The sequence below is a fragment of the Phragmites australis genome, chromosome 4 (genome assembly GCF_958298935.1).
Source record: "Phragmites australis chromosome 4, lpPhrAust1.1, whole genome shotgun sequence".
NCBI lineage: Eukaryota > Viridiplantae > Streptophyta > Magnoliopsida > Poales > Poaceae > Phragmites > Phragmites australis.
The window spans coordinates 2,939,926-2,960,270 of NC_084924.1; the positions used below are offsets into that span (position 1 = coordinate 2,939,926).

A 20,345-nucleotide genomic window follows, 5' to 3' on the forward strand; every position below is an offset into this window, starting at 1 on the left:
GGGATCCTCCTCGCTCTTGACACTCCTCGCGCATAACTCGTAAAAATCATGTGCTTCTGCAATTACAGCTATGATCAACAACTAGCTATATTAGAGAAGAATCAAATAACATCAAATGAAAAGCCAAATGGGTCTTAATATATATCACAATATGACAGATGAGTAGATCTCGATTTTAGATAAATTTTAGCAAAAAAAATTATTAAAATCAGAGTAAAAATAGAGAAGTTATGCCTCCGTAAGATATCACTCACACGTGCCCACACGATCTCGTTCCCATGGTGATCGTCTAGATACTCTTGGGGCGCACGCTTTCAGATTATAGCGTCTCCTCGAGTGGCAACGAGTACGGTGATGGCTTGATGCAGGCCGTCGGATCGCAAACCAAGTGCTCCGTGGTGGCTGGGATTGGCAACCATCGCCAGCGACGACGGAGTAAGGTATGACGTGTGTGGACCGGGGGCTCTGATTTGGTGGAGACCTGGTCAGTCGTGAGAGGTCTTGCATTGCTCGCCGATCGCGTGATGGATTGGGCACCGGTGCTAACCAAACGCAAACCTCAGCTCTCTCGGACAATGATCAAAGGATTTCTCCCAGGCCAGACAACCACTCAACCATATATACACTAGCACAACATATCCAGATACAACAATCTGATACAGAGAAGGAAAAAAATACAGACAAAGAACCAAGTACACTACATCATTTACACAAGGACCTGCATGTCTAGCCTGCACTGCGCACTAGTAGCTGCCGCGAGATCTAACCGACGACATAGATTGTGCTGAAACGGAGGCCGTCGGGCTGTTCACCTCCCTCTCCCCATTGGCAACTCGAGCCTTCCCACTGATCCTACTGATAGTTTCGTGAGCAACGTCGATGAACCAGTCGTCGCTTGGAAGGACACTGCAGACATTAAGCGAGCATGTTAATTAGATTCAGTCATTCAGTTTTGAAGGTACCGTGGCCTTGCAAGCAGGTACGAGCATTTTACAACGCAATGCTGCCTAACTTTCTACTAAGTTTAGTCGACTGAAAAGAATTTATTAACCACAAGAAGGATGAATTCATGAAAGATAAAATGGTAAAAATACCTATCAGGGTTCATTCCAGTAGCAGAAAACGCTGCCATCGCTCTATCAATGATATCCAATATGACTTGATGCACATGCCGAGATAAGAAACGCCCTTGCCCAAAAAGTATGACAAATTGCATATCCAGGTAGAACTGAAAAGGAAGGCAAAGTTTGGAATATGAAGCGGTGGCATATAAGATTTTTTTTTTAAAAAAAAGGGGAGCTTGCCTGCTGAAGTCCAAGGGGACCCAGAACCCTCGGTCCCTCTTCTATCTCTTCCCAAAAGCTCTGGTCTTCTGAGAGCCACAGTATGACTGTCTCTGTAAGTCGCATCAGTAGCAATGTGGTAAACCTTTCCCTCCCAACAAACATGTCTGCAGCAATGCTTGCCATCTTATTTAATTTTGCATATAGTTCCTGCAATGAACTGCAAATTAGATGCTGCAAAAGACGAGAGTTTTATGGGAAAATTTGCAAGGTGCAACATGCGACAGGTCAATTTCCATGACCTGTCATCACATGTCAACAAAATTGGAAGTACCTGGAAAATCAGAGACGGAACCCATTCTGGCTCTTCAACAGTATGATCCATATTGATGTACATTTCTGCGCTCAGATGGGTGTCACCTTCTTCCGTAAATATAAGATCAAGAGCATGCTGTCTGCAGAAACTATCTCTCAGTTTGTCCAGTGTACGGTGCAGCTTCCTTTTCCATTCTCGTTGCTCGCCCGCACGATTTTGTTTGTCAAGAACTCTTTTACGCATACAATCCATGCTAGCTGGGTTCATAGAGTACAGCTTCATAGCTGCTCTAGGTAGCAACTCCTCGGCTAGTAAAGATGCATTAGCTAACAAAGCTAACTGCTGCTGCTCCGTCTCTGCCATTCTAACAATCTTATTCCCTAAACCTTCCAAATTCACTTCATCATCCACAGACCCTGGTAGAGCACTTATGAGCAAATTTACATATGAATTGAATATTTTCAGAAGCCCGTCCATCGTGGAATCACCTAGCTGTAAACTAACCAGTGGTTCAACATCCTCAAAGAAATCCTGCATGTCAAACTAAAAAGTAAATATACACTAAATGAAGACATGTATTGACTCTCAAAGTAAAAAGGAAATATACTATACATGTTGCATACAAAAGTGTACAATAACCAATTAATAGTATATCTCTAAAAAGATCAATTGGCATATGTCTCCTGAAGTCCACACCTCAGAGTTAATCGAGGGAAAAACAAAAAGGAACCTATAAATTTTAAAATAATTGAGGAAAAGGGAAGATAAATAACAAAGAGATCCCGATTGCAATTGCTGGAAACATTTCTTTTTTGTGCTCAAGGAACAGAACATTACCTGAACCATTGAATTGAAACGGTGAGCACTGCTTGAGAGCTTGGGCTGGAGTGCCAGATTACCAGCAGATGATCTAGCAAATGGACGTATACCAGTTGGAGGATAGGTGAGTACCCAGTCATCAGCTGCAGCTAAAGCAGCAGTGCTCTCATCAATTCTCCTCAAATTGGAATCTAATGCTTGCTCAACAGAGGGTGTGAATTGCTTCATCAGAACTGCTGAAAGTGACAGACCACGAGCTTCCAGCAAGTCCGAATAACCAAGTGCTATCTGAACACATTCTGCAGCAGATCTTAAGCCGCCACCAACTGCACAAGAGGCTAAAGCATGCCTCTTTACAAGTAGCGCAAATGACATTGCTTGCTTAGTAGTCCATGTAACCAGTTCAGATGCGTACGATGATTCATCACCAAAGACTTCAACAGAGTCACTGAGAGCCTGAGCTATAACTGAAAAAACTTGCTGCGCGAGAGACGCAGTGTATGCCCCACCATATGACGTGCTAGATGGATGCACTGTTTGCATGTTTAATTTAAGCCTTTGATCGTGTGCACTGAGCAACAAACTATGAGCACGAGGTCCATCGCCGAGTCTCTTGAGAGCAGAAGCTGCAGCGCGAAGTTCAACACCACGAGTAGAAGACTGGCAAGCAGCTTCAGCTAGTTGATCTGACAACTTTTGACGATTTTCAGATACAACCCTCTTTAAAGCCAGAATGTCAGCTGTGGCTAGAGTCCCCTTCTGTTTTGCATCAGAAGCAATTCGTTCTGCTTTATCCAGGGCATCCAGTGATTCATCCACTCTTCTTTCGGCTAGCAAAACATCAAGCAAGTCAGGGAAATCTGTGCACCATTTCTGTAACTCTGATGGCTCCTGGTCTTCAACCGTGGATATGTTCTGTTCTTCAGAACCTTCAGGCCTTGTAGTCAAGGAATCGATCTGAACTCCCTCGGATAGACCATGAATTAGAGCTGACTGCGTACTTAGCAAATTTCTAATAGATACTAGCTCCCCTTCAAGGTTTGATATCTCCTTCGATGTTCTGTACCAGGAGACTAGTTTTCAGAAATGTATCCGGAGTCATGAATTGGATAGAAGAGAGGAAGAGCACAAGAAATAAACTAAAAAACAGTTATGTGAAAAATGCAGTTTTTACTGTTTGCACGCCACAAATTTAATGATTCTGTATAGGAAGTCACCACAAAGAATAAGGGTGCAGCACTGTAGCATTCACTCGAAACAGCAGAAGTATTGGCTTACCGCTACTAAGAAAACCGCCAGAAATTCCTGGTGCTGAAGACAATAGGCAAATTGGCTGTCAGCCTTTTGTTATCAATTATTGGCTAAACCGTGGTTATTACCAAAAACTAACTCAAATTACCGAGAACAATTATTAACCGAAAAGGCTGAACATCCATGTTCTGAAGGTGGTAAAAGAAATAAACGAGCAGCAGAGAGCTACTAGTACATGCAAGTATGAACTTGCGTGTTTCAGATATAAAATGTGCTATATGAATCGTTTAGGTTAAGGTTGCACTTGGTTCCACACCTGATGAATGCAGCATAATTTGCATAAACGCTTCTTCGCATCTCTTCAGCAGAAGCCTTCTTTAAATCTTGTAGATAAGAACACAAGTGTCTTATTTCCTGTCATAAAATTTGAATGTCAGTCCTGTTACATTTAACCAAGCATTTTGCTTATTTTTAACACAGAAGTACTTTGAACACAATATGCTTAGAAATATCAAGCACAAAGAAAGCACCACCTTTCAAAAGACTGAGCTTGCGTAAAAAGTCATGTGTATGAAATGGATTGCAAAAGTAAGGAGACCTTAAGCACAAATATATAGTCAAATTTGACCTAGTTAAATACTTAAAACATACTGCAGTTCGTGTAGAGAACTATCCATGCATTACTCCTACAACAGAAAAAGATTTGGTCTCTGTGTGAGCGTGCGTATGTTGCTCTAACGACAGATATAGGGTTTCCTTTTGGGGATGTGAACCAGTTTCGAGTAAGTGCAGATGGTTTTACTTGTGTTTTTGAAAAAAAATGTTGAAAAGTTGCTCAGAAAAAATACACTACAACAGTGTGCTCGATTAAAAACGTGATGTCCCCAGACTTCAAGATTGTTCATTAAACTGGTGACGGTTGATCTCGCTTATTGGCTTATTGCTAAAATGCGAACCCAGTTAAGACATCCTTATGGATGAACAGAGAACTTTAAAAAACAGTTGTTTTCAAGGCTTAGCCATATATTGACAGAAACCCCCTACTTCCAAATAAAACAGTTGAACTTTGCATGCAAATATCTATTTATTGAATGCTTTATAGCCACATAAGTACTACCCAATCAAATCCAGAAAGCAAAAGGAATTTTTTTTTGGGTCCATCTAGCACCAAACTCAACACGGTAAACTATTAAATTTCAATAGCCAAGTGCAACAGCAGCCTCTAGATAAGAGCCTCTCAGATTACATCACCTGAAAACAAATGAACCTATACATGATCAACTTGAAAATTACTCTTAGAAAAGCTGCAGGTCAAAAGTTTCACTTGAACCTGCACATGATGAACTTAATTGACAGTGCCGCGACAATTTAACTCGAGAGTAAATTCTACTTGTGCCCACATAGAACACTACAATAATATTTATCTGCTCCAGTACCGTACCTCCTCCATGCTCCAGCAGAATGCGCAAAATCAAAAATCTATCCTCCAAACTTAGAATAACTCATTTCGTCTATGCAATGAAATCATAATTTTGTTAGAAAATTGCGTATTATCTAAGCGAAACCAAAACGAGTCATCCTCGCATGAACGCACCAAAACTATAACGCAACCGTAATGACGCCCAATTCGCACTTCCCTACCCCAGATGCGTAGTGAAACACCCAGCCCCGCATTCCTCACACTTTCGAGCAAAGGAAGAAGCGATCTTTCCACCACCACACGCGCGATGAACTCCTCACCTTCTCGTTCATGGTCCGGCACTTGGACTGCACGTAGGCGTCAGGGTCGAAATTGCCGGTCTTGAATATCTTGAGCTTATCCGCGAGCTGCACCCCGCCGTCGCCGCCCCCGGCGCCGGCCGCCGCGTTCACCGGGAACACGCCGGAGTGGCCGGCGGGCCGCGACCTCGACGACTTGGCGGACGCCATCAGCAAAGAGAAACCCTACACCAGGGCCCAGGCCTACTCCCCTCCCCGCCTCCTTCCGGGAGATCTAGAAGCTTCTAGAAGTGGGTTTCTCGCTCGGTTGGCGTTCGACTCTGGCGCTCCTGGCTTTCGGCCATTTCGGTGTCTCGATTTGCATGTGTTGAGATTTTCGGGACAGAAGGATTGGAGACTCGTGTTTTTTTTCAGAAGGTTTTATCTTAGTCATATTTATTTGTGCTTTTGCTTCTATACCCTTAAAAAATTGTGTTTTGATTTTTTAAAAACTATTTTTAAATTTTATCGGTTAAATTTTACAATAATCTTTTACTTCTCAGCATACTATTTTTCAAAAAAACTAATCTCAGCTAGTTTCTCAGTTTCTAGTTCATTTCCTCCAAAACAGCCTTCTAGCTTCTACAGAAAACACTTTTTAACAAACCCGTTTATTTGAGATTCTAGTTTCTGACAAAATCAGAAAACAGAAACAAGCCCTTAATCCTGTTTGAATCAATTTCGAAATTTTAAAAATGACTGTTATGCCCTTAAAATAATGTAGGAACTTGAGAAAAAACATTTGCGCTAGTAACAGATCCACGCGTAAGAATCGCCGGCTGATTTCCATGCCGCAAGTTCACTCACGCGTTAGCAATGAATTAACTTGTGGGAGTTGGCTCACGCCGACGACAGGTTGCGGCCAGCTAAAAGTTGACGCACATCCGAGGAATGATCAATTTAGGCTGGCCAAGCTAATATTTGATAAGATGAACATTGGTATTGATCCGAACGAGCCACTAGTCTTTGCAGTGTTTGGTTGAGATTTTGCAATTATCGTATATGAGTAGCTTCTTGCAATTGGTGTAGAGATTTATTCTGAATATCGCTTCCATGCGGTTATTCTGTCTTCTCTCACTCCATCAAATGAGCTATAAACAATTGCATGGCACAGAGTATGCTGAGATTATTTATTTTGTAGAATCGCATTTTGGTTGGACGTTTAAATGGTTATAGAAGAGCTTATTGGTCATTAATAAGTCTATTGGTACCGAATTTGTAAGGTTTTTTTTTACAGTACAAGTAGATCACTTACATGTATATCTAAGTAGGCACACATATCTATCTTGATATGTCATAACATATATCTAAATGAGATTAGAGATTTAATCTTATATAGCCTAGATATATGCTTTATCACTGAGCGGAGCGTACCAACATGTACTTTACTATTTTTTTACTTAGAATTATTTCAATATAAAGATGATCGCATGTGTCAGACTCGACACCTGGATAGGCAGGATCCCCCACTAATATCCTAACCAACTGAGCATGACAATTCTTGAATTTGTAACGGTATTGAACCATGGTATTACTCAATTGGGTATACTTTAGCCTTTTTTTTCATTAAACCGGTTCAAATTTGGAGAAACATTTTGCTATTGTGATGAGTTACAAGGTTCTTGCGTTTTTATTCAGTAATATCACGTTCCAGTTCACTCAACCAACTAGCCTAGAAGGTTTTCCATTCCAAAATGACAAAATTGAAGATTCTTTAGCATCAAGGAAAGTTGTATTACATACCCCGCTGTAGGTTTCTTACACAAGAAAAAAAAATAAAAAAGACGAAGAAGATTAACTAAAAACTTGAAACCAATCTTACACCGTACCAATCGATCAGGTTCAGACCTTCAGACAGACAGCTCGACATCTCTGCTCACCACATTTAAATCCTAGGCTGGAAGGCAGCCCAACAGCTGGGAGTACAGAGCTGTTGGCTGTTGCTGGTGCAGAGTCAGCACAAACATCTCACAGCTCAAAAAGCTAGAAAAAAAGAGTACGCATGTCTTCTGCTCATCTCTTCATCTTCGCTGGCTTTCACATACCTCCGCATACCTCCTCTGTCGGCACGCGATCACCATGCGAGAACGGAAACTGTGGCGAGTAGCGCCGACGCGAGGCGGAAGACGAGCGTGCCGCGCTGCCTCCCTGCGCCGCCGGCCTCGCCCGTCGACGGCGCCGTCGTGCTCTTCCCGCCGGCGCCACCTGCGACGCAGCCAAGACGTGTGAGGAAAAAGCGTACGACGCAGCCCAAACATTCTTGCAGAGAGTGCACAGGCCAGTCATTTCGTGCAATTGCTAGCGCAACACGATTACTTGCAGGAAGGCAGGAATTTCACGAGAAAGTTCGGACTTGGTGATGCCGAAAACTGCATATGCAGCCACGTCTTCTGAACATTCGAACTGCATGCTTTCAGTACGCTCTCTAGCTTCTTTCATCTGTACTCCAGCTCATTTTTTTTCAGGACAAGCACATTACATCTGTATGAGAACTGTTTATGGCTGCTGACGTGCGTGTGTTCCAGATCGTATGTACACACGTACGCTACGGTTGGACGGACCACGGATGTTATTGATCTATCATGTCACCTCAGGCTTGAATGCACACTACTGGTGCAGCGTTTTCTATAGCTTTCTCAACATAATAATACAGCGGCATTGGAAATTTTTAGTAGCCTTTAGTGTTGAGATTCGTATTAAAAAAATATATTAAAAAAATTAAAAAAATCAATAGACATATAAATATCAGATATGATAAATAGATGGAAGAGATATGTGATAAATACACGTAGAGTTGTATTTCACTGGACATCAAGACAAGACCACGGGTCAAAGTTCAGGACATGCTTGCAAGAGATAAGAGGAAGCGAAGCGTATGCTAGCTGAAGAATGAGATCAGTTACCGATTGCAGCAGCAGGTACGGTGGTGCCGTTCTGGGACTCATGCCGCTTCGCGTATTCCTTGAAAATCTGCGCCTCCGGGGAGTCGGGCGACATGTTCAGTATCTCTGCAGGGTGTCATCCGAACCAAAGGCAGCACCCACACATAAGTCCAACATGCAGGCAACCATGCAGTATACCATAACATTACAAGGAGTTCTCGAGTCAGCTAGCTATAGCCATAAAAGGCTGTGGGTAAGTTGCAATGTTACGGCTTTTTTTCTTACTTCAATTTACTACCTGAATTTTAGTGTTGATAGGAAAGTCGATCGACAGGGCTAGGAGAGCAGCTTATCTATTATGGAGGGCCAGCAAAACCAATATGCAAGTGCAGTCGCACACCTGGTGTGTGCTGTGTCATCAGCACCTTCCAAGAGCTGTTCTAGCTTCTCTCGCAACTGTGCACGCGGACGGGCGAATGCAGCTAGTTCAGTGCATCTCTTATGTCATATCATATCTTATACCTTAAGTTTAGACTTGATGTTGTTACGTTCACTATTTGTGTTTTAATTATAACGCGCAGATACTCAGTTAGTACCTACATGGTGAGGCAGATTCATTCGCTGGAGATGTACTGGCAGCTCGTGTTGTTACGTACTTGGGCAGTCGGAGAAGGTTGCGGGGACGTTGCAGATGGAGGGGAGGTCCATGGCGCGGGTGACGTTGAACTGGACCCCCAGCGCGGGCTCGTCGCGGTCCCTGACCAGCACGCACATGCACTTCTTGCTCGCCGTCACCACCTGCTTCAGCCCCGCGCAGCAGTCCGGCGTGGGGGCGCGCGCCGTCGCCTTCGCCTCCACGAACGTCAGGCACGTCGCCAGACCCATCAGCTTGTCCGCGCACTCCGCCCGGTCCGCCGCGAAGTCACCGCTCGCCACCCCGGCCATCACCAGGGCCATCATCGCCGCCGCCGTCCGAAACGACGCGCCGCCACCACCGTTTGAGAAGAACGCCATGATGCGATCTGACACGAGCCAAAGTGATCGATCGATCGAGCTGGTGTTGTGCTGCGTACGTGTGCTTGTGTGTGTGATACGGTTGGGGTGTGTGCTTGGGGCTGGATATATAGGGATCGCGCGGGCGCGCGCGGGCAGCTAGACACTATAGAAAATTTATTTGTACAAATAATTATAATATTTAAATGTACATTTTTTAACCATCTATTGAAAAAAGTTGGTACGAATCAAATTTATATAGACGAATTTTGAATCATCTGTATAAAGATTTGTGCAATCAACTTTAAATTCTGAACTGTCTATAATATAAGAACAATATAGACGGTTCGAATATAGTAGAGCTTATTATAGACGGTTCTAAATACAAGCCGTCGATAATACTAATATAAACAATTTTCAATAGGAACTGTCTGTAATAAAAATATTTCACCATATTTGAAAGAGTCTCGTCGTTATTACATATGATTCTTATTTAAAATTGTTTATAATAATTTTTGCACAGACAAAATAACATTATATATATATATATATATATATATATATCATACTAAATTATTTTTATAGCAGCGAGAGCTTGCGAGTAGAATCGTGGATGGGAGTGGCGTGGCCGAGTGAGGTGTGTGGCTGTACGCTTGCGATTGATTAAAGTTAGTTGGCGGGATTGCGTGCTTGTGCGCGCGGCTCGTGGGAGTGCTGTACTTCGAGCCTGACTCCGGTCGGATACGGTTGTTTCGTTAGTTCAGTTAGAACACGAAAATTCCTTTTGGCATGCGGACATGTTTTATTAGAAATATTTATTTATATTGTGATTTATGTTAAAAAATAAGTAAAATTATATAATAAATAAAAAATTAATAAACAGATAAATATTAGATGAGAAAACAGATGATCAAAATAGATAGAAGCAGGGAGAGGGCGTTGCGTGCCGTGATATTAGGACTTCTGAACCGTTACATCTGAAATGAGCACCAAATTACTTGCTACAGTACTTCTATAAATAATAGATAGTATCATGATTACCAGACTTATATTACTGTACATTTCAATTACTATACACGTCCTCCGTGGACGGAGGATTGCCTCGTAAGCTGTTGCTGTGCGGTGTGGTCAATGCTCTAGCTACCTGAGCCAGGTAGCCTGGCTCACGAATGGGAATGGCCGAACGGGAGACGGTACACCATTTCGTACGAGCTCGCCACCTGGAATTCTATACGGTGGTAGGGTGGTAGTACTGCAGGCTTCTCGCCGTCGCTGGCTAGCTGTTGGTGAACCACTGTGTTCGAGTACCGCCTGTTTGCTGGTCACGCATGCATAGACGGACGACCAATCATTTAATTTTGGTGTAGTTTTACGACTTGATTATCACGAACTGCTTAGTTTCTCCTTAATGGCAGCCATCTTCCCATCCGTCCGTCCGGCTAGGATTGATGGGCAGCTCCCGCTGCTGCTCCTACGTTTCAGGTGCGTGCAACTCGTGACGTATACAATACGCGTGTGTGGTAGAGGGTAGCTACCTAGAGCCGCTATAGCTAGTTCTCACCCTCCCCGGACGCGCATCCTCTGATATTACTTTACAGAGTTATCGAAATATACAGTAATATAAGTCTGGATAAATAGTGGTGTACTATTATTTACTATAGCATTTTACTGTAGCAAACTGTAATGATTTTACTGTTAATAGAGGTACTGTAGCACTTAGTCTGTTACGTATGTTCCAAATCTACCAGTTCAGGAAATTTAATATCATATATTGTTCATCCTCTGATTTTGATACGATTCCCTCTCCCCAGCCATGCTTGGCTGCCATTCCCCGGCCGAATTCAATTCCACGGTGACGGGCGTACGGTGCATGTCCCGGCTTTGAACTTTCGCCGAAATCTGCAACTTGCTCGATCGATTGACCGCACGTTCTGCCCTGTTGCTCGGTTGCTGTGAGAATGCTGTAGACAGCGTTGCTAATAAGTGATGTGTGCAAATGCCGATCACGACACGTTGTCCACGCTCTACATCTCGCAATATTATGGGTATGTTTGGTATATCTCTCGGACTAACTTGGAGAGTGTTATTAGTTGGAGCTCGACAGTTTAAAGTTTTTATTTTATAGAGTGATTATGTAGAGATGATTTTTTTAAAATAAATTAGGTATTGAGAGCTGAAAAATCAACTTTCTCTAATTTACTTCTCTAATAGAATCACTTCTTCTATTAAATTTATCTTAAAGAATCACTTTCGATCACAGAATAATTTCCCACAAAGAATTTAGATCAAGTGAGCTCTACTAAACAGGCTCTATACATGATCGACAGAAGAACCTAAGAGACTAATTGGTTGTCTGCATAGGAGGATTTAGACCCGGTTGATGCATATAATCTCAGGAAAAAAACATGTTTTCTTGTCCGCATCTACTGTTCCAACCTGGTCCACTTATTAGTATCATAAAATCATCTTTATGAGAGCAAATAATCATAATCTCAACTTTATTATCGCTCATGTGGCATCAGATTCGCACAACCAAATAGAAACTTAACTTATTCTGTTCAAATAGATACAACCAACCAAATATTTTTTAACAAATATAACTCAACAGAGACAACCAATCACATCCTAAATACGTGAGAAGAACAAGAGCTCACAATATTAAGAAACCACACACATTTACGTGCTAACATATGGAACATGGAGGTGATTACATGGTGTTTTCAAAACACACGCACACACGATATATATCAACATTCTAATGGAATTTTTCATGACTTGACGAGTGCCCAATAATCGATGTTACCAGAGTTGATCTTGACACACGTACAGCGATATGAATCATCGGAATGCACACATTTTTTAAAGACAGAAACTAATTAAGTAGCCGCCAGTAATTAAACTGAACATGTTTATTCGGTTACGCAGCTCAATCAACCCAACGTCGAGCATAATCGGATCCTTCCGGATTCTCACCGTATAATCTAACACACATCACTTAAATAACAACGTGCAGTCGACCTCTCATGTGTAAATAAACTAAGACCAAAGTGGTTGCATAGCCCAATCAAACTGGACGCCCTCGACCTCAAGCCATTAGCCAAAATGGATACTATAGGCTGTACCTGGTTTGGCTCGAGCTATGGAAGCTGTATTGAACGTACGTATCGCTGCACTGAATGTGCAACTGCATTGAATGTGCAACTGCACTGAAAGCAAGAACGCAAGCGTGGGTACGACGAGACGATCAGAAGGAGATCGCCGCTGGCTGCGAGCAACCAAATTCGCAACGGTTCCGTCCTTACTCGCCTAGGACAACGAGGTTTTGTTAATAGTTTACCCAGCCTCTACGGTTGCAAATTTGCAATCCTCACTTCAAATCACGAGGTAATTCTACTTGACCACTGAGGATATTCTAATGAAATCACGACAGAATTCTACCTTCAAATGATCACTCATTGCTAACAAGCGTAGTTAACGCTGCTTGTTATGGTCCGACATAAGATCTTTTTGATACAGCTTCTGCTTCAATATTAATTTCTATAGAAAAAGCTGAAGTGGTGCCAAACCATATGATCGTGGAAACCTACAGCAGCACACGAGAAATTAGCTAGGATTACTGGAGCTCGAATTGAACTGAGAAGCTTCTTCTCGCCCGCTTCCCTCGTAAGCTGAATTTTGCAGGAGCAGAGAGGGGACACGGAACAACACTCCTCTTCGAGACTCGGACTCCTACCATGAAGCGTTTGTATGCAGTGTTGCTTGATACGAATACGGGTGTCAGATTTCGATTTAATTTGAGTATCTAATTCAAAAAAAAATTGGACACGCGAAATATAATTTAAAATTCGACACAGATATTGCAATTCGATTCGAATTTGATGTGTCTAATTCAGGAAAAAAATAGACACGGATGTCCGGTAACACTGCTTGCTTACATGTGGCTGTGAGCGCTTCCACGCCCGACGCCGTCGTCGCGCGGGAGATGATGGGCGTTCCGGCGCTGCGCATGCACGTCGCTGCGACTCATGCGAGGGTGGTTCGCGGTTGGCGCGCGAGGCGTACCTCGTGTGGGTTTGCGCGGCCGGATGGTTGGTGTTTATGTTTGTGGGGCGCTGTTCGCTTTCGTGTCAGGCGAGCCGGTACGACTTCTTTTCTCCTTGAGTGCTCGCCGTGTTGCGACGATCCTGGCAACAGTCCGGTTGTCTCTTCTTGAATGGTGAAGTTGCCACCGGCGCATTAAAATGGATCATTCATGCTTGGTCCATGGTGCCACGATTTATAGTAACTCAATATCTTATGGATCTCTCGCGTAACGGTTTCTTTAATCTATCAGACGCATTATTGGATGGGTTCATCGAGCACATAGTTTTGGCAGAATTTTAAAAATCTTGTTAAAGAGTAGTAGTACTTGCAAATCGTGTTCCAATGGTTAATTGACGAACGAACGAACGATGAAAATAACCTGGCTCTCGTCCCTAACGAGCACTATATTTTTACAGGTTCTTATGTGTTTGTTACAGTAGCTGAAGTAGCAACCATGTTACAAACCTCCATATCCCAATCACTCAACAAGTATAGCAATAGATACAAATTTCTCTCATATGGAGAGTACTCAATACAGGGATACAAATCTAGAAGAAACTAGAAGGTTCTAGTGGTAGAATCGGAGGGTCCTAGCATGAGCAGAGAGGATCTAGGAAGGAGATAGAAGAGGAGCTGGGGAAGAAGACTCCGTGTTCTGATTTCTTCGATACCTCTCTGTTGCTAGCGCTTTCCCCTTGTAGTGTTTCCCACCGGGAGATGCATTGGCCCAGAGCCCACCCAATGACTGCCACTCTCCTCCTAGCCCAGTGGCCCATCGGCCCGCGTATCCATGTACATGACAAGCCACGAGCTAGATTTAGATGAGATGAACATGATTTCATAGCTAGTATTATTTCTTCTTGATGTTCATCGATGTAGCGTTAACCAATCCAACTTCGACTCAAGATCAAACACCAAATACTGTCAGATTTTATCATACTCCAGCCATCGTACCCCTTGTCAATATAGCTGCAACCGCAAGAAAAGGTCTTGATGAGAATTTGATAATTAATAATTAAAGATTTACGAATAGAACTTTATTCAATTGTAGGAAGTTTTCGATAGAAAAAGTTTCATTCAGTCAGAGATGATTTCTGACTAGGAAGAACACTTTTGCCAATAATTATTCCTAACTAGGTGAGTTAGAGTATGATGGAATTCCTGACTATGTATAATCTTAGTTGTTGAGACTAGCTGATGAGAACTTGATAAATAATAATTAATAATTAAGGGCCATCTTACTCCAGCCATCATACCTCTGGTCAAAATAGCTGCAACGGCAAGGAAATGTCCTGATGAGGATTTGATAATTATTAATTAAATTTACATATTAGTGTATACTTTTCAATTTTTATATAAATAAATGATGAAATCATATGTGATATGTGAATCATATGTGTTTTTTTTTAATTATCATTATCGGTTTGTGACTAAAACCGACAGCGATAGTTGTGACATCACTAACGGTTCGTGTGTCAAACCGGTAGTGAATCACTAGTGGTTTGTAGCTCGAATTGACAGTGACAATTGTGATATCACTACCGGTTTTTGGCTCAAACCAACAATGAAACATTGGTGATATTGTTGTCGGTTTATAACTCTAGTTGAATGTGATACTAGGATACCACTGATGATTTCCGCAACTGGTAGTGATAACCCTATATTCTCACTGTCAATTGCGCATTACCTATTCAAACACCGACACTGATGTTTGTTCTGAACCGACGCTGATTGTGGTTTCTATAGTAGTAACACCTCCCTAACCCGACTACATAAGATGGGGTAGAAGAGGAGAAGAGATGGACACAAGTATAATATATATGCGGGATAGAAGCAGAAACAAATCATTGAGATCTACATCATATTCAAACTACAATTAGATTAACGGATAAGATCTTTAGGATTAGAATACGAGAGAATTCACTGAAATTGACATAAGTAGATCTAGACACATCCTATTATAATTTTCTTCTATTGAGATAAATCAATGCAGCACAAGACATAGAACTATTATCATAAGAGAGGTCTGAATTATGTAAAATCTTGTATCTTCTCTTTAATACACACAGTTGGTGAATAAATATCCATACTTTAAATAAGTATTTAGATAATCGATTTTACTAAACAGCTATAGTTCTGAAAACATGAAACTTTAACAGTATCCCGATTTATCACAACAGTTATAGAAACATGTAAAAATATCGACACAAACTGAGGTCGAACCATTAATCCACCACTACCATGGTCAAAGTAGCTGCAACTGCAAGAAAAGGATTGAAACTTGAAAGTATCAGGTTTTATCAAAACAATGATACAGACATGTAAAAATAACAACATAAACTGAGGTCGAACCATTAATCCATCACTACAGCATAGAAGTGGATGTGTACAGCACTAAACTCTAGGGGTACAACAATCACTGTCAGACGCTTGCATCACCTGAAAGGGAAAAGAATAGGGATGCCTATACACTTGCCTACTCTGCAAAACTGAACATTCATGCCGTGCACCCCCAATTTGTCTGTCATGACATCTTAGCAGCATCCGCTTTGCTCAATTCTGCGGCTTCATAGTTAAGAAGCCTGTGCAGCGGGAGAACAAGTGGTGCCAGTGACGCCAACACAATGCAAAGTAGTGCTCCAATTCCAACCCACCAGGCAAAATGTGGGATCCCAAGCATAAGTTCATCGCAAACTGCACAAAAATCAAATATCCATGGTTTGATCAAAAGCGTTACTTAGGTGGTTGCGTCATAAAAGCCTGTACAACAGTGCAGGCGATTGCAACAGAAGCAAGTACGCCGCTTGTTTAAAGGAAGCTCTTATTATAGGACTCTAAAGTAAGGCATTCACAAAGAGGACAGAAGATAATTTATAGACAGAAATCACCGAGTATGTGCAACACAATAATCCACCAGACAGATGCAGCATAAGCTCACTGGTTGATGCTAATCTGAAAGTTAAGTATGAACCTACAACCATGGCAAGGGCTGTGTATATTGCACGGGGCAAGAACCTGTTCAGCTGTTCTTATTGATAGCTACACCGTGCAAGAGAAAAGCAAGTCCTTGAGACGAAATAAAGCAAACTTGTAAACAGCTTGAGGTCCACTATGGATGGGAAGATGCAGAATCTTTAAACTAAGAGTAAATGAAATGTGAATACTGCAAGGCAAGTGAATGCTTGGTATTTTCTTAAACTGGAACAGCAGAAGTTCAAGCCAAATTAATTGGAACAACACCCAACCATTCGTTCATAAGGTATCCATCAGTAGGGCCAATGAGCCCATGCAAAGGAATTCATATAAAGGGAATAATGAAGTCCAGAAACAAAACGGCGGAGCTGTTGGCTAGTATTAGGTTAGTTTATGAAAGCTTTCCCTTTTCTCAGCTGGCTAGTAACATGTTTGGCCTTTCAGATTTGAAGGCATGCATCAAACATCAAGTCTATTAGAACTAATCTTTACCTAGCTTCAGTTGCTAGATAACCATTTGTAATAACAAGCATTGAGGACTGATAAACCAAGTTAGATAATACATGAGGCTACTCAAAGCACATGTTCATTCTACGGGATTGCATAGGAATGCCAAATTATAGAACCTGATTCACCCAATACTATCTTTAGGCAGTAAAATGGAGTACATAGACTAACCAAAATTCTCAATATGTTTAACTAATCCGATCTTAATATCATCGAAGAAAATCAAAATGGATTATATTGAAACAGTAATACCGTACCAATGTTAAAGAGCGCAAGTTCTCTCTCCGGCACGTTTGGCTTCGCAACTACGCCCTCAGGCTCCACAGTGACAAGAACATAAACCTACATACAGACGTTAAAAACCGTTCTCAGATTCTGCAGGCAAGCAACGAATAGTTGATGGCTGATCAACGCTAACCGGGTTGCTGCTCTCAGCCTTGAAAATTATCTTCTCTGTGTTAAGCAGCCTCCTGTTCTTGCTCCCCCAATCCTCCGCTGCATCAGTATCGTCCACGATCCGAATAGAAAAACTCGACGGTATCTACATGCGCAAACAATGACGTCAAGAACAGGAAGTTGCTGCAATGGTGAAAACGATGATTCCTGCTTTTCTAGCGGAAAGGGTTGGATCGTACGGAGGCCGGGTAGGAGATCTTGACTTCGTACCACGCGGACGGCCGCAGCCCGTCGATCCTGTAGACTCGCCGGCCGTGGCGCAGCGGCATCGTCTCGCCCACCAGCTCTACTCCGACGCTAAGCGCTCTCGCCGCCTCCTCCTCCTCCACGCTGCATGGGAACGCACGGAGCGGTCAGGGGACGGCAGGATCGGGAAGCGGTGCGGATCGAGGTAGGGCGGGAGGGGCGGACCTGCGCTCGGCGGTGGAGAGAAGCAGCGCGAGGATTAGCAGGACGAGGCGGCCGCGGCCGCATGGTGCGGCGAGCGGTCGCGGCGTAGACGGCATCCCCGCGGCGGCTTCTCTGTGCGACGAGTGTGTGCGGCGACGGCGTCGGCCCGTCGGAGATGATGTGCCGGACGGAGAGATGCATTGGTGTGCTTTGTGGAGGTTGGATGGGCCTGCAAACAGGCCATTGTTGGGCTGTTGTACCATAAGCACTTCTTCTCTGTTGGAGTGGGCCTCCGGAGAAAATATAGTTTTGGTTTGGAAAACGCTTGCAGACTTGTTGCAGTTGAGTTCAGAGTGCAATTAGGCGAACAGACCATCCCAATCGATTCCTATCAGGGTCGAAAATTATTTAGTGAAGGAATTTTTGTTTTTTTTAACATTCCAACAATTTTCTATACGGTTTTCGTCACAAAAAGATTCATAAGATCATTCTCTTTAAGACGAGATTCTCTTCTTTTCCTTACGAATTCTTTCGAAGTGAAACCGTCGTAGATGAGAGAAAATAAAGTGAATGAGAACGATGAGAAGAATCGGGAAGAGAAGGAAATAAAAAGAATATAGTTGGGATAGTCTAATGAGCAGTTTGGTGATTTTTAAATCATCAAATCTTCCACCAATGGTCTAAGCTGATCCAAATACTTCTTTAATTCGGTAAATATACGACAAATTTACTGTGATGAGAGTAGATTTGGCCGCCAAACGGTATGGTAAAATGCAATTAATCGGATCGTTTGTTGTGAACTACAATTCCCCGTTCAGTAAAGCCGGACGCCAAAGTGCAAATTCTTTACTTGGTTGACTAATTAGAATAGGCTTTGGACGGCTGGTAGACTTTGGCTCTACACCCAGAATGCTGCCCGCAATTGGGTTTAACGCACGAATGTTGGACGTCGCTGGCCAATAGCCCCAACACGCTAATCAGGTTGGTATGCGGGGAATTATCAAAAAAGAGCGGAACATGATGGTGTTTCAACATAATGCGCAGCTGCTGACCCTGCTTTCTCAGAGAATCATGGATAAAGCCTAAACCTGGGTCTTTGCGGGAGTGCGCCAGGGCGTCTAAGAACATCTTTAACGGTTTTATGTTAGAGTCTAGAATTTTTTCATAAAGTTTCTTTCAGCGCTCCAACAGTTTACCTTCATGATTCTTGTTACGAATGGAATCTCAAGATCATTCCTTTTTAAGATGTAATTATCTCTACTTTTTCTTTAAGATTCTCTTCGAATAGAAGCTATTGGAGATCGAGAAAATAAAAAGAATGAAATCAGGGAGAGGAATTAGGAAGATATAAAATAAAGAGAATATGATTGGAGATGATCTAATTAGGAAAGATTAGGCTTTTGTTTTGGTTGGACCCTATCCCCAAGGTTGGGGTGTTTTTTATCTGTACTTTGGTTTATCGGAACTTTCTATTATATTAATATAATATGGTCTCCTCCTATTTGTTTCCAAAAAATAAGCTCATCCAAATACCTGTTTTGATACGGTAAATAAATGACGAATTTACTGGGATGAAAAAAGAGTAGGTTTGGCCGCCAAACGGTGCGGATTGCAACTGTGTAGATACCGTGGTCGCCGCAGTTATTCACACACAAAACACCAGCTTAAATCAAATGTTTTCATTAGCAGCCAGGGATCGACAAAGATCCATTCGGATTCGGTCCAGGAAAGAACCACGAAACACCAGCCGATTACAGCGCTGAATGCTGTGCAAAGGGGCAGAGGAATATGGGGGCGAGATGGGGAATGGGAGGTGATATTTGCGGGGAGAGAGGAGACTCGGCAGACTGCCAAAAAAAAGAAAAGAAAAGGAGGTGCTTTCTTGATGGTGCTGGCCTCGTTGGCTACCAGTGAGCCAGGTATGGAGAAGAGAAAAGTTGCTTTCGGGCTTTCGGCATCTCTATGGCCATCCCACCATGGCCGCATCACCGTTCCAGACCTTGGGTAGAGTGGCGGAGTTAGAAAACGAGTGGTGTTTATGCACAAGTATAACAAATCATGTGCAACTAGACTAATACTATATAAAATTAGCAAGCACGTAGCTCATTCGGAAGACGCAATGGCGCGTCTTTACCGATTTGGATTCAAAACCGGGTTTGCATCTCGTTAAAAGATCTCTAAAGAAGACATTGGGACAGGAGAATCCGGTAAAAAAAAATACTATAGAAAATTATATATAATATTAAACTATCCATTTGTGACATCTAAATTTTTTGGAATGATCGGGCATACATGGGCGAAGGTAGAGCTGGGAGTTTGAGCCGTATTTTTTGGGCCGGTCCGAGCCCAGCACGGCCCGGTGAAGTTTAAGCCCGACTCGACCCGAGCACTAATGGGCTGAGCCGGGCTTTGATATGGGTCCAATGGGCGGTCTGGCCCGGTAAAAATGGGTTTGCGTCCTCACACGCGGTGGAGTGTGGTGGTACTGGACCCGTGCCAGCCCGGCCCGATAAGACCCATCGTGCATTCAGACCGGATTTGAACCTAGCTGAAACAGGATTAGGCTAGCCCAACCCGACCCGAATAGTTTATCGGGCCATCCTAACATGGTCCGAAAAGCCCGAAGCCCGAAGA

At 42.7% G+C, this 20,345-nt stretch overlaps 3 protein-coding genes across 3 annotated transcripts; all 3 read right to left on the reverse strand.

Annotated features, from left to right (window-relative positions):
• Positions 1 to 582: 582 nt before the first annotated feature.
• On the reverse strand, positions 583 to 5,785 carry LOC133915219 (exocyst complex component EXO84B-like). The gene is made up of 7 exons (XM_062358298.1): positions 5,410 to 5,785; positions 3,986 to 4,083; positions 2,437 to 3,478; positions 1,618 to 2,130; positions 1,305 to 1,493; positions 1,095 to 1,228; positions 583 to 906 (listed from the first exon to the last, which is right to left on the reverse strand). Exons 1-7 carry the CDS (start codon positions 5,596 to 5,598, stop codon positions 744 to 746), a joined length of 2,328 nt encoding a protein of 775 aa, XP_062214282.1. The 5' UTR covers positions 5,599 to 5,785; the 3' UTR covers positions 583 to 743.
• A 1,337-nt stretch (positions 5,786 to 7,122) lies between these two features.
• Positions 7,123 to 9,439, reverse strand: LOC133915220 (non-specific lipid transfer protein GPI-anchored 14-like). Its single transcript, XM_062358299.1, has 3 exons — positions 8,966 to 9,439; positions 8,331 to 8,435; positions 7,123 to 7,632 (listed from the first exon to the last, which is right to left on the reverse strand). The coding sequence occupies exons 1-3, from the start codon at positions 9,321 to 9,323 to the stop codon at positions 7,502 to 7,504; spliced, it is 594 nt and encodes a 197-aa protein (XP_062214283.1). The 5' UTR covers positions 9,324 to 9,439; the 3' UTR covers positions 7,123 to 7,501.
• A 6,220-nt stretch (positions 9,440 to 15,659) lies between these two features.
• On the reverse strand, positions 15,660 to 17,906 carry LOC133915222 (uncharacterized). The gene is made up of 5 exons (XM_062358300.1): positions 17,733 to 17,906; positions 17,501 to 17,651; positions 17,284 to 17,406; positions 17,123 to 17,207; positions 15,660 to 16,079 (listed from the first exon to the last, which is right to left on the reverse strand). Exons 1-5 carry the CDS (start codon positions 17,825 to 17,827, stop codon positions 15,910 to 15,912), a joined length of 624 nt encoding a protein of 207 aa, XP_062214284.1. The 5' UTR covers positions 17,828 to 17,906; the 3' UTR covers positions 15,660 to 15,909.
• Positions 17,907 to 20,345: the final 2,439 nt, after the last annotated feature.

Bases quoted from the DNA above. Each gene is read 5' to 3' on its own strand.
- LOC133915220 (XM_062358299.1), bottom strand. From the start codon at position 9,323: ATGGCGTTCTTCTCAAACGGTGGTGGCGGCGCGTCGTTTCGGACGGCG. The intron at 8,436-8,965 runs GTACGTAACAAC...GACACCCTGCAG, and splicing joins AACCTTCTCCGACTGCCCAA to AGATACTGAACATGTCGCCC. The intron at 7,633-8,330 runs GTAACTGATCTC...GCTGCGTCGCAG, and splicing joins CGTACCTGCTGCTGCAATCG to GTGGCGCCGGCGGGAAGAGC.
- LOC133915219 (XM_062358298.1), bottom strand. From the start codon at position 5,598: ATGGCGTCCGCCAAGTCGTCGAGGTCGCGGCCCGCCGGCCACTCCGGC. The intron at 4,084-5,409 runs GTGAGGAGTTCA...ATTTTATGACAG, and splicing joins GCCGGACCATGAACGAGAAG to GAAATAAGACACTTGTGTTC. The intron at 2,131-2,436 runs GTAATGTTCTGT...TTTGACATGCAG, and splicing joins GTTTCAATTCAATGGTTCAG to GATTTCTTTGAGGATGTTGA.
- LOC133915222 (XM_062358300.1), bottom strand. From the start codon at position 17,827: ATGCCGTCTACGCCGCGACCGCTCGCCGCACCATGCGGCCGCGGCCGC. The intron at 17,652-17,732 runs GTCCGCCCCTCC...GTTCCCATGCAG, and splicing joins CTCTCCACCGCCGAGCGCAG to CGTGGAGGAGGAGGAGGCGG. The intron at 17,407-17,500 runs GTACGATCCAAC...TTGCGCATGTAG, and splicing joins AGATCTCCTACCCGGCCTCC to ATACCGTCGAGTTTTTCTAT.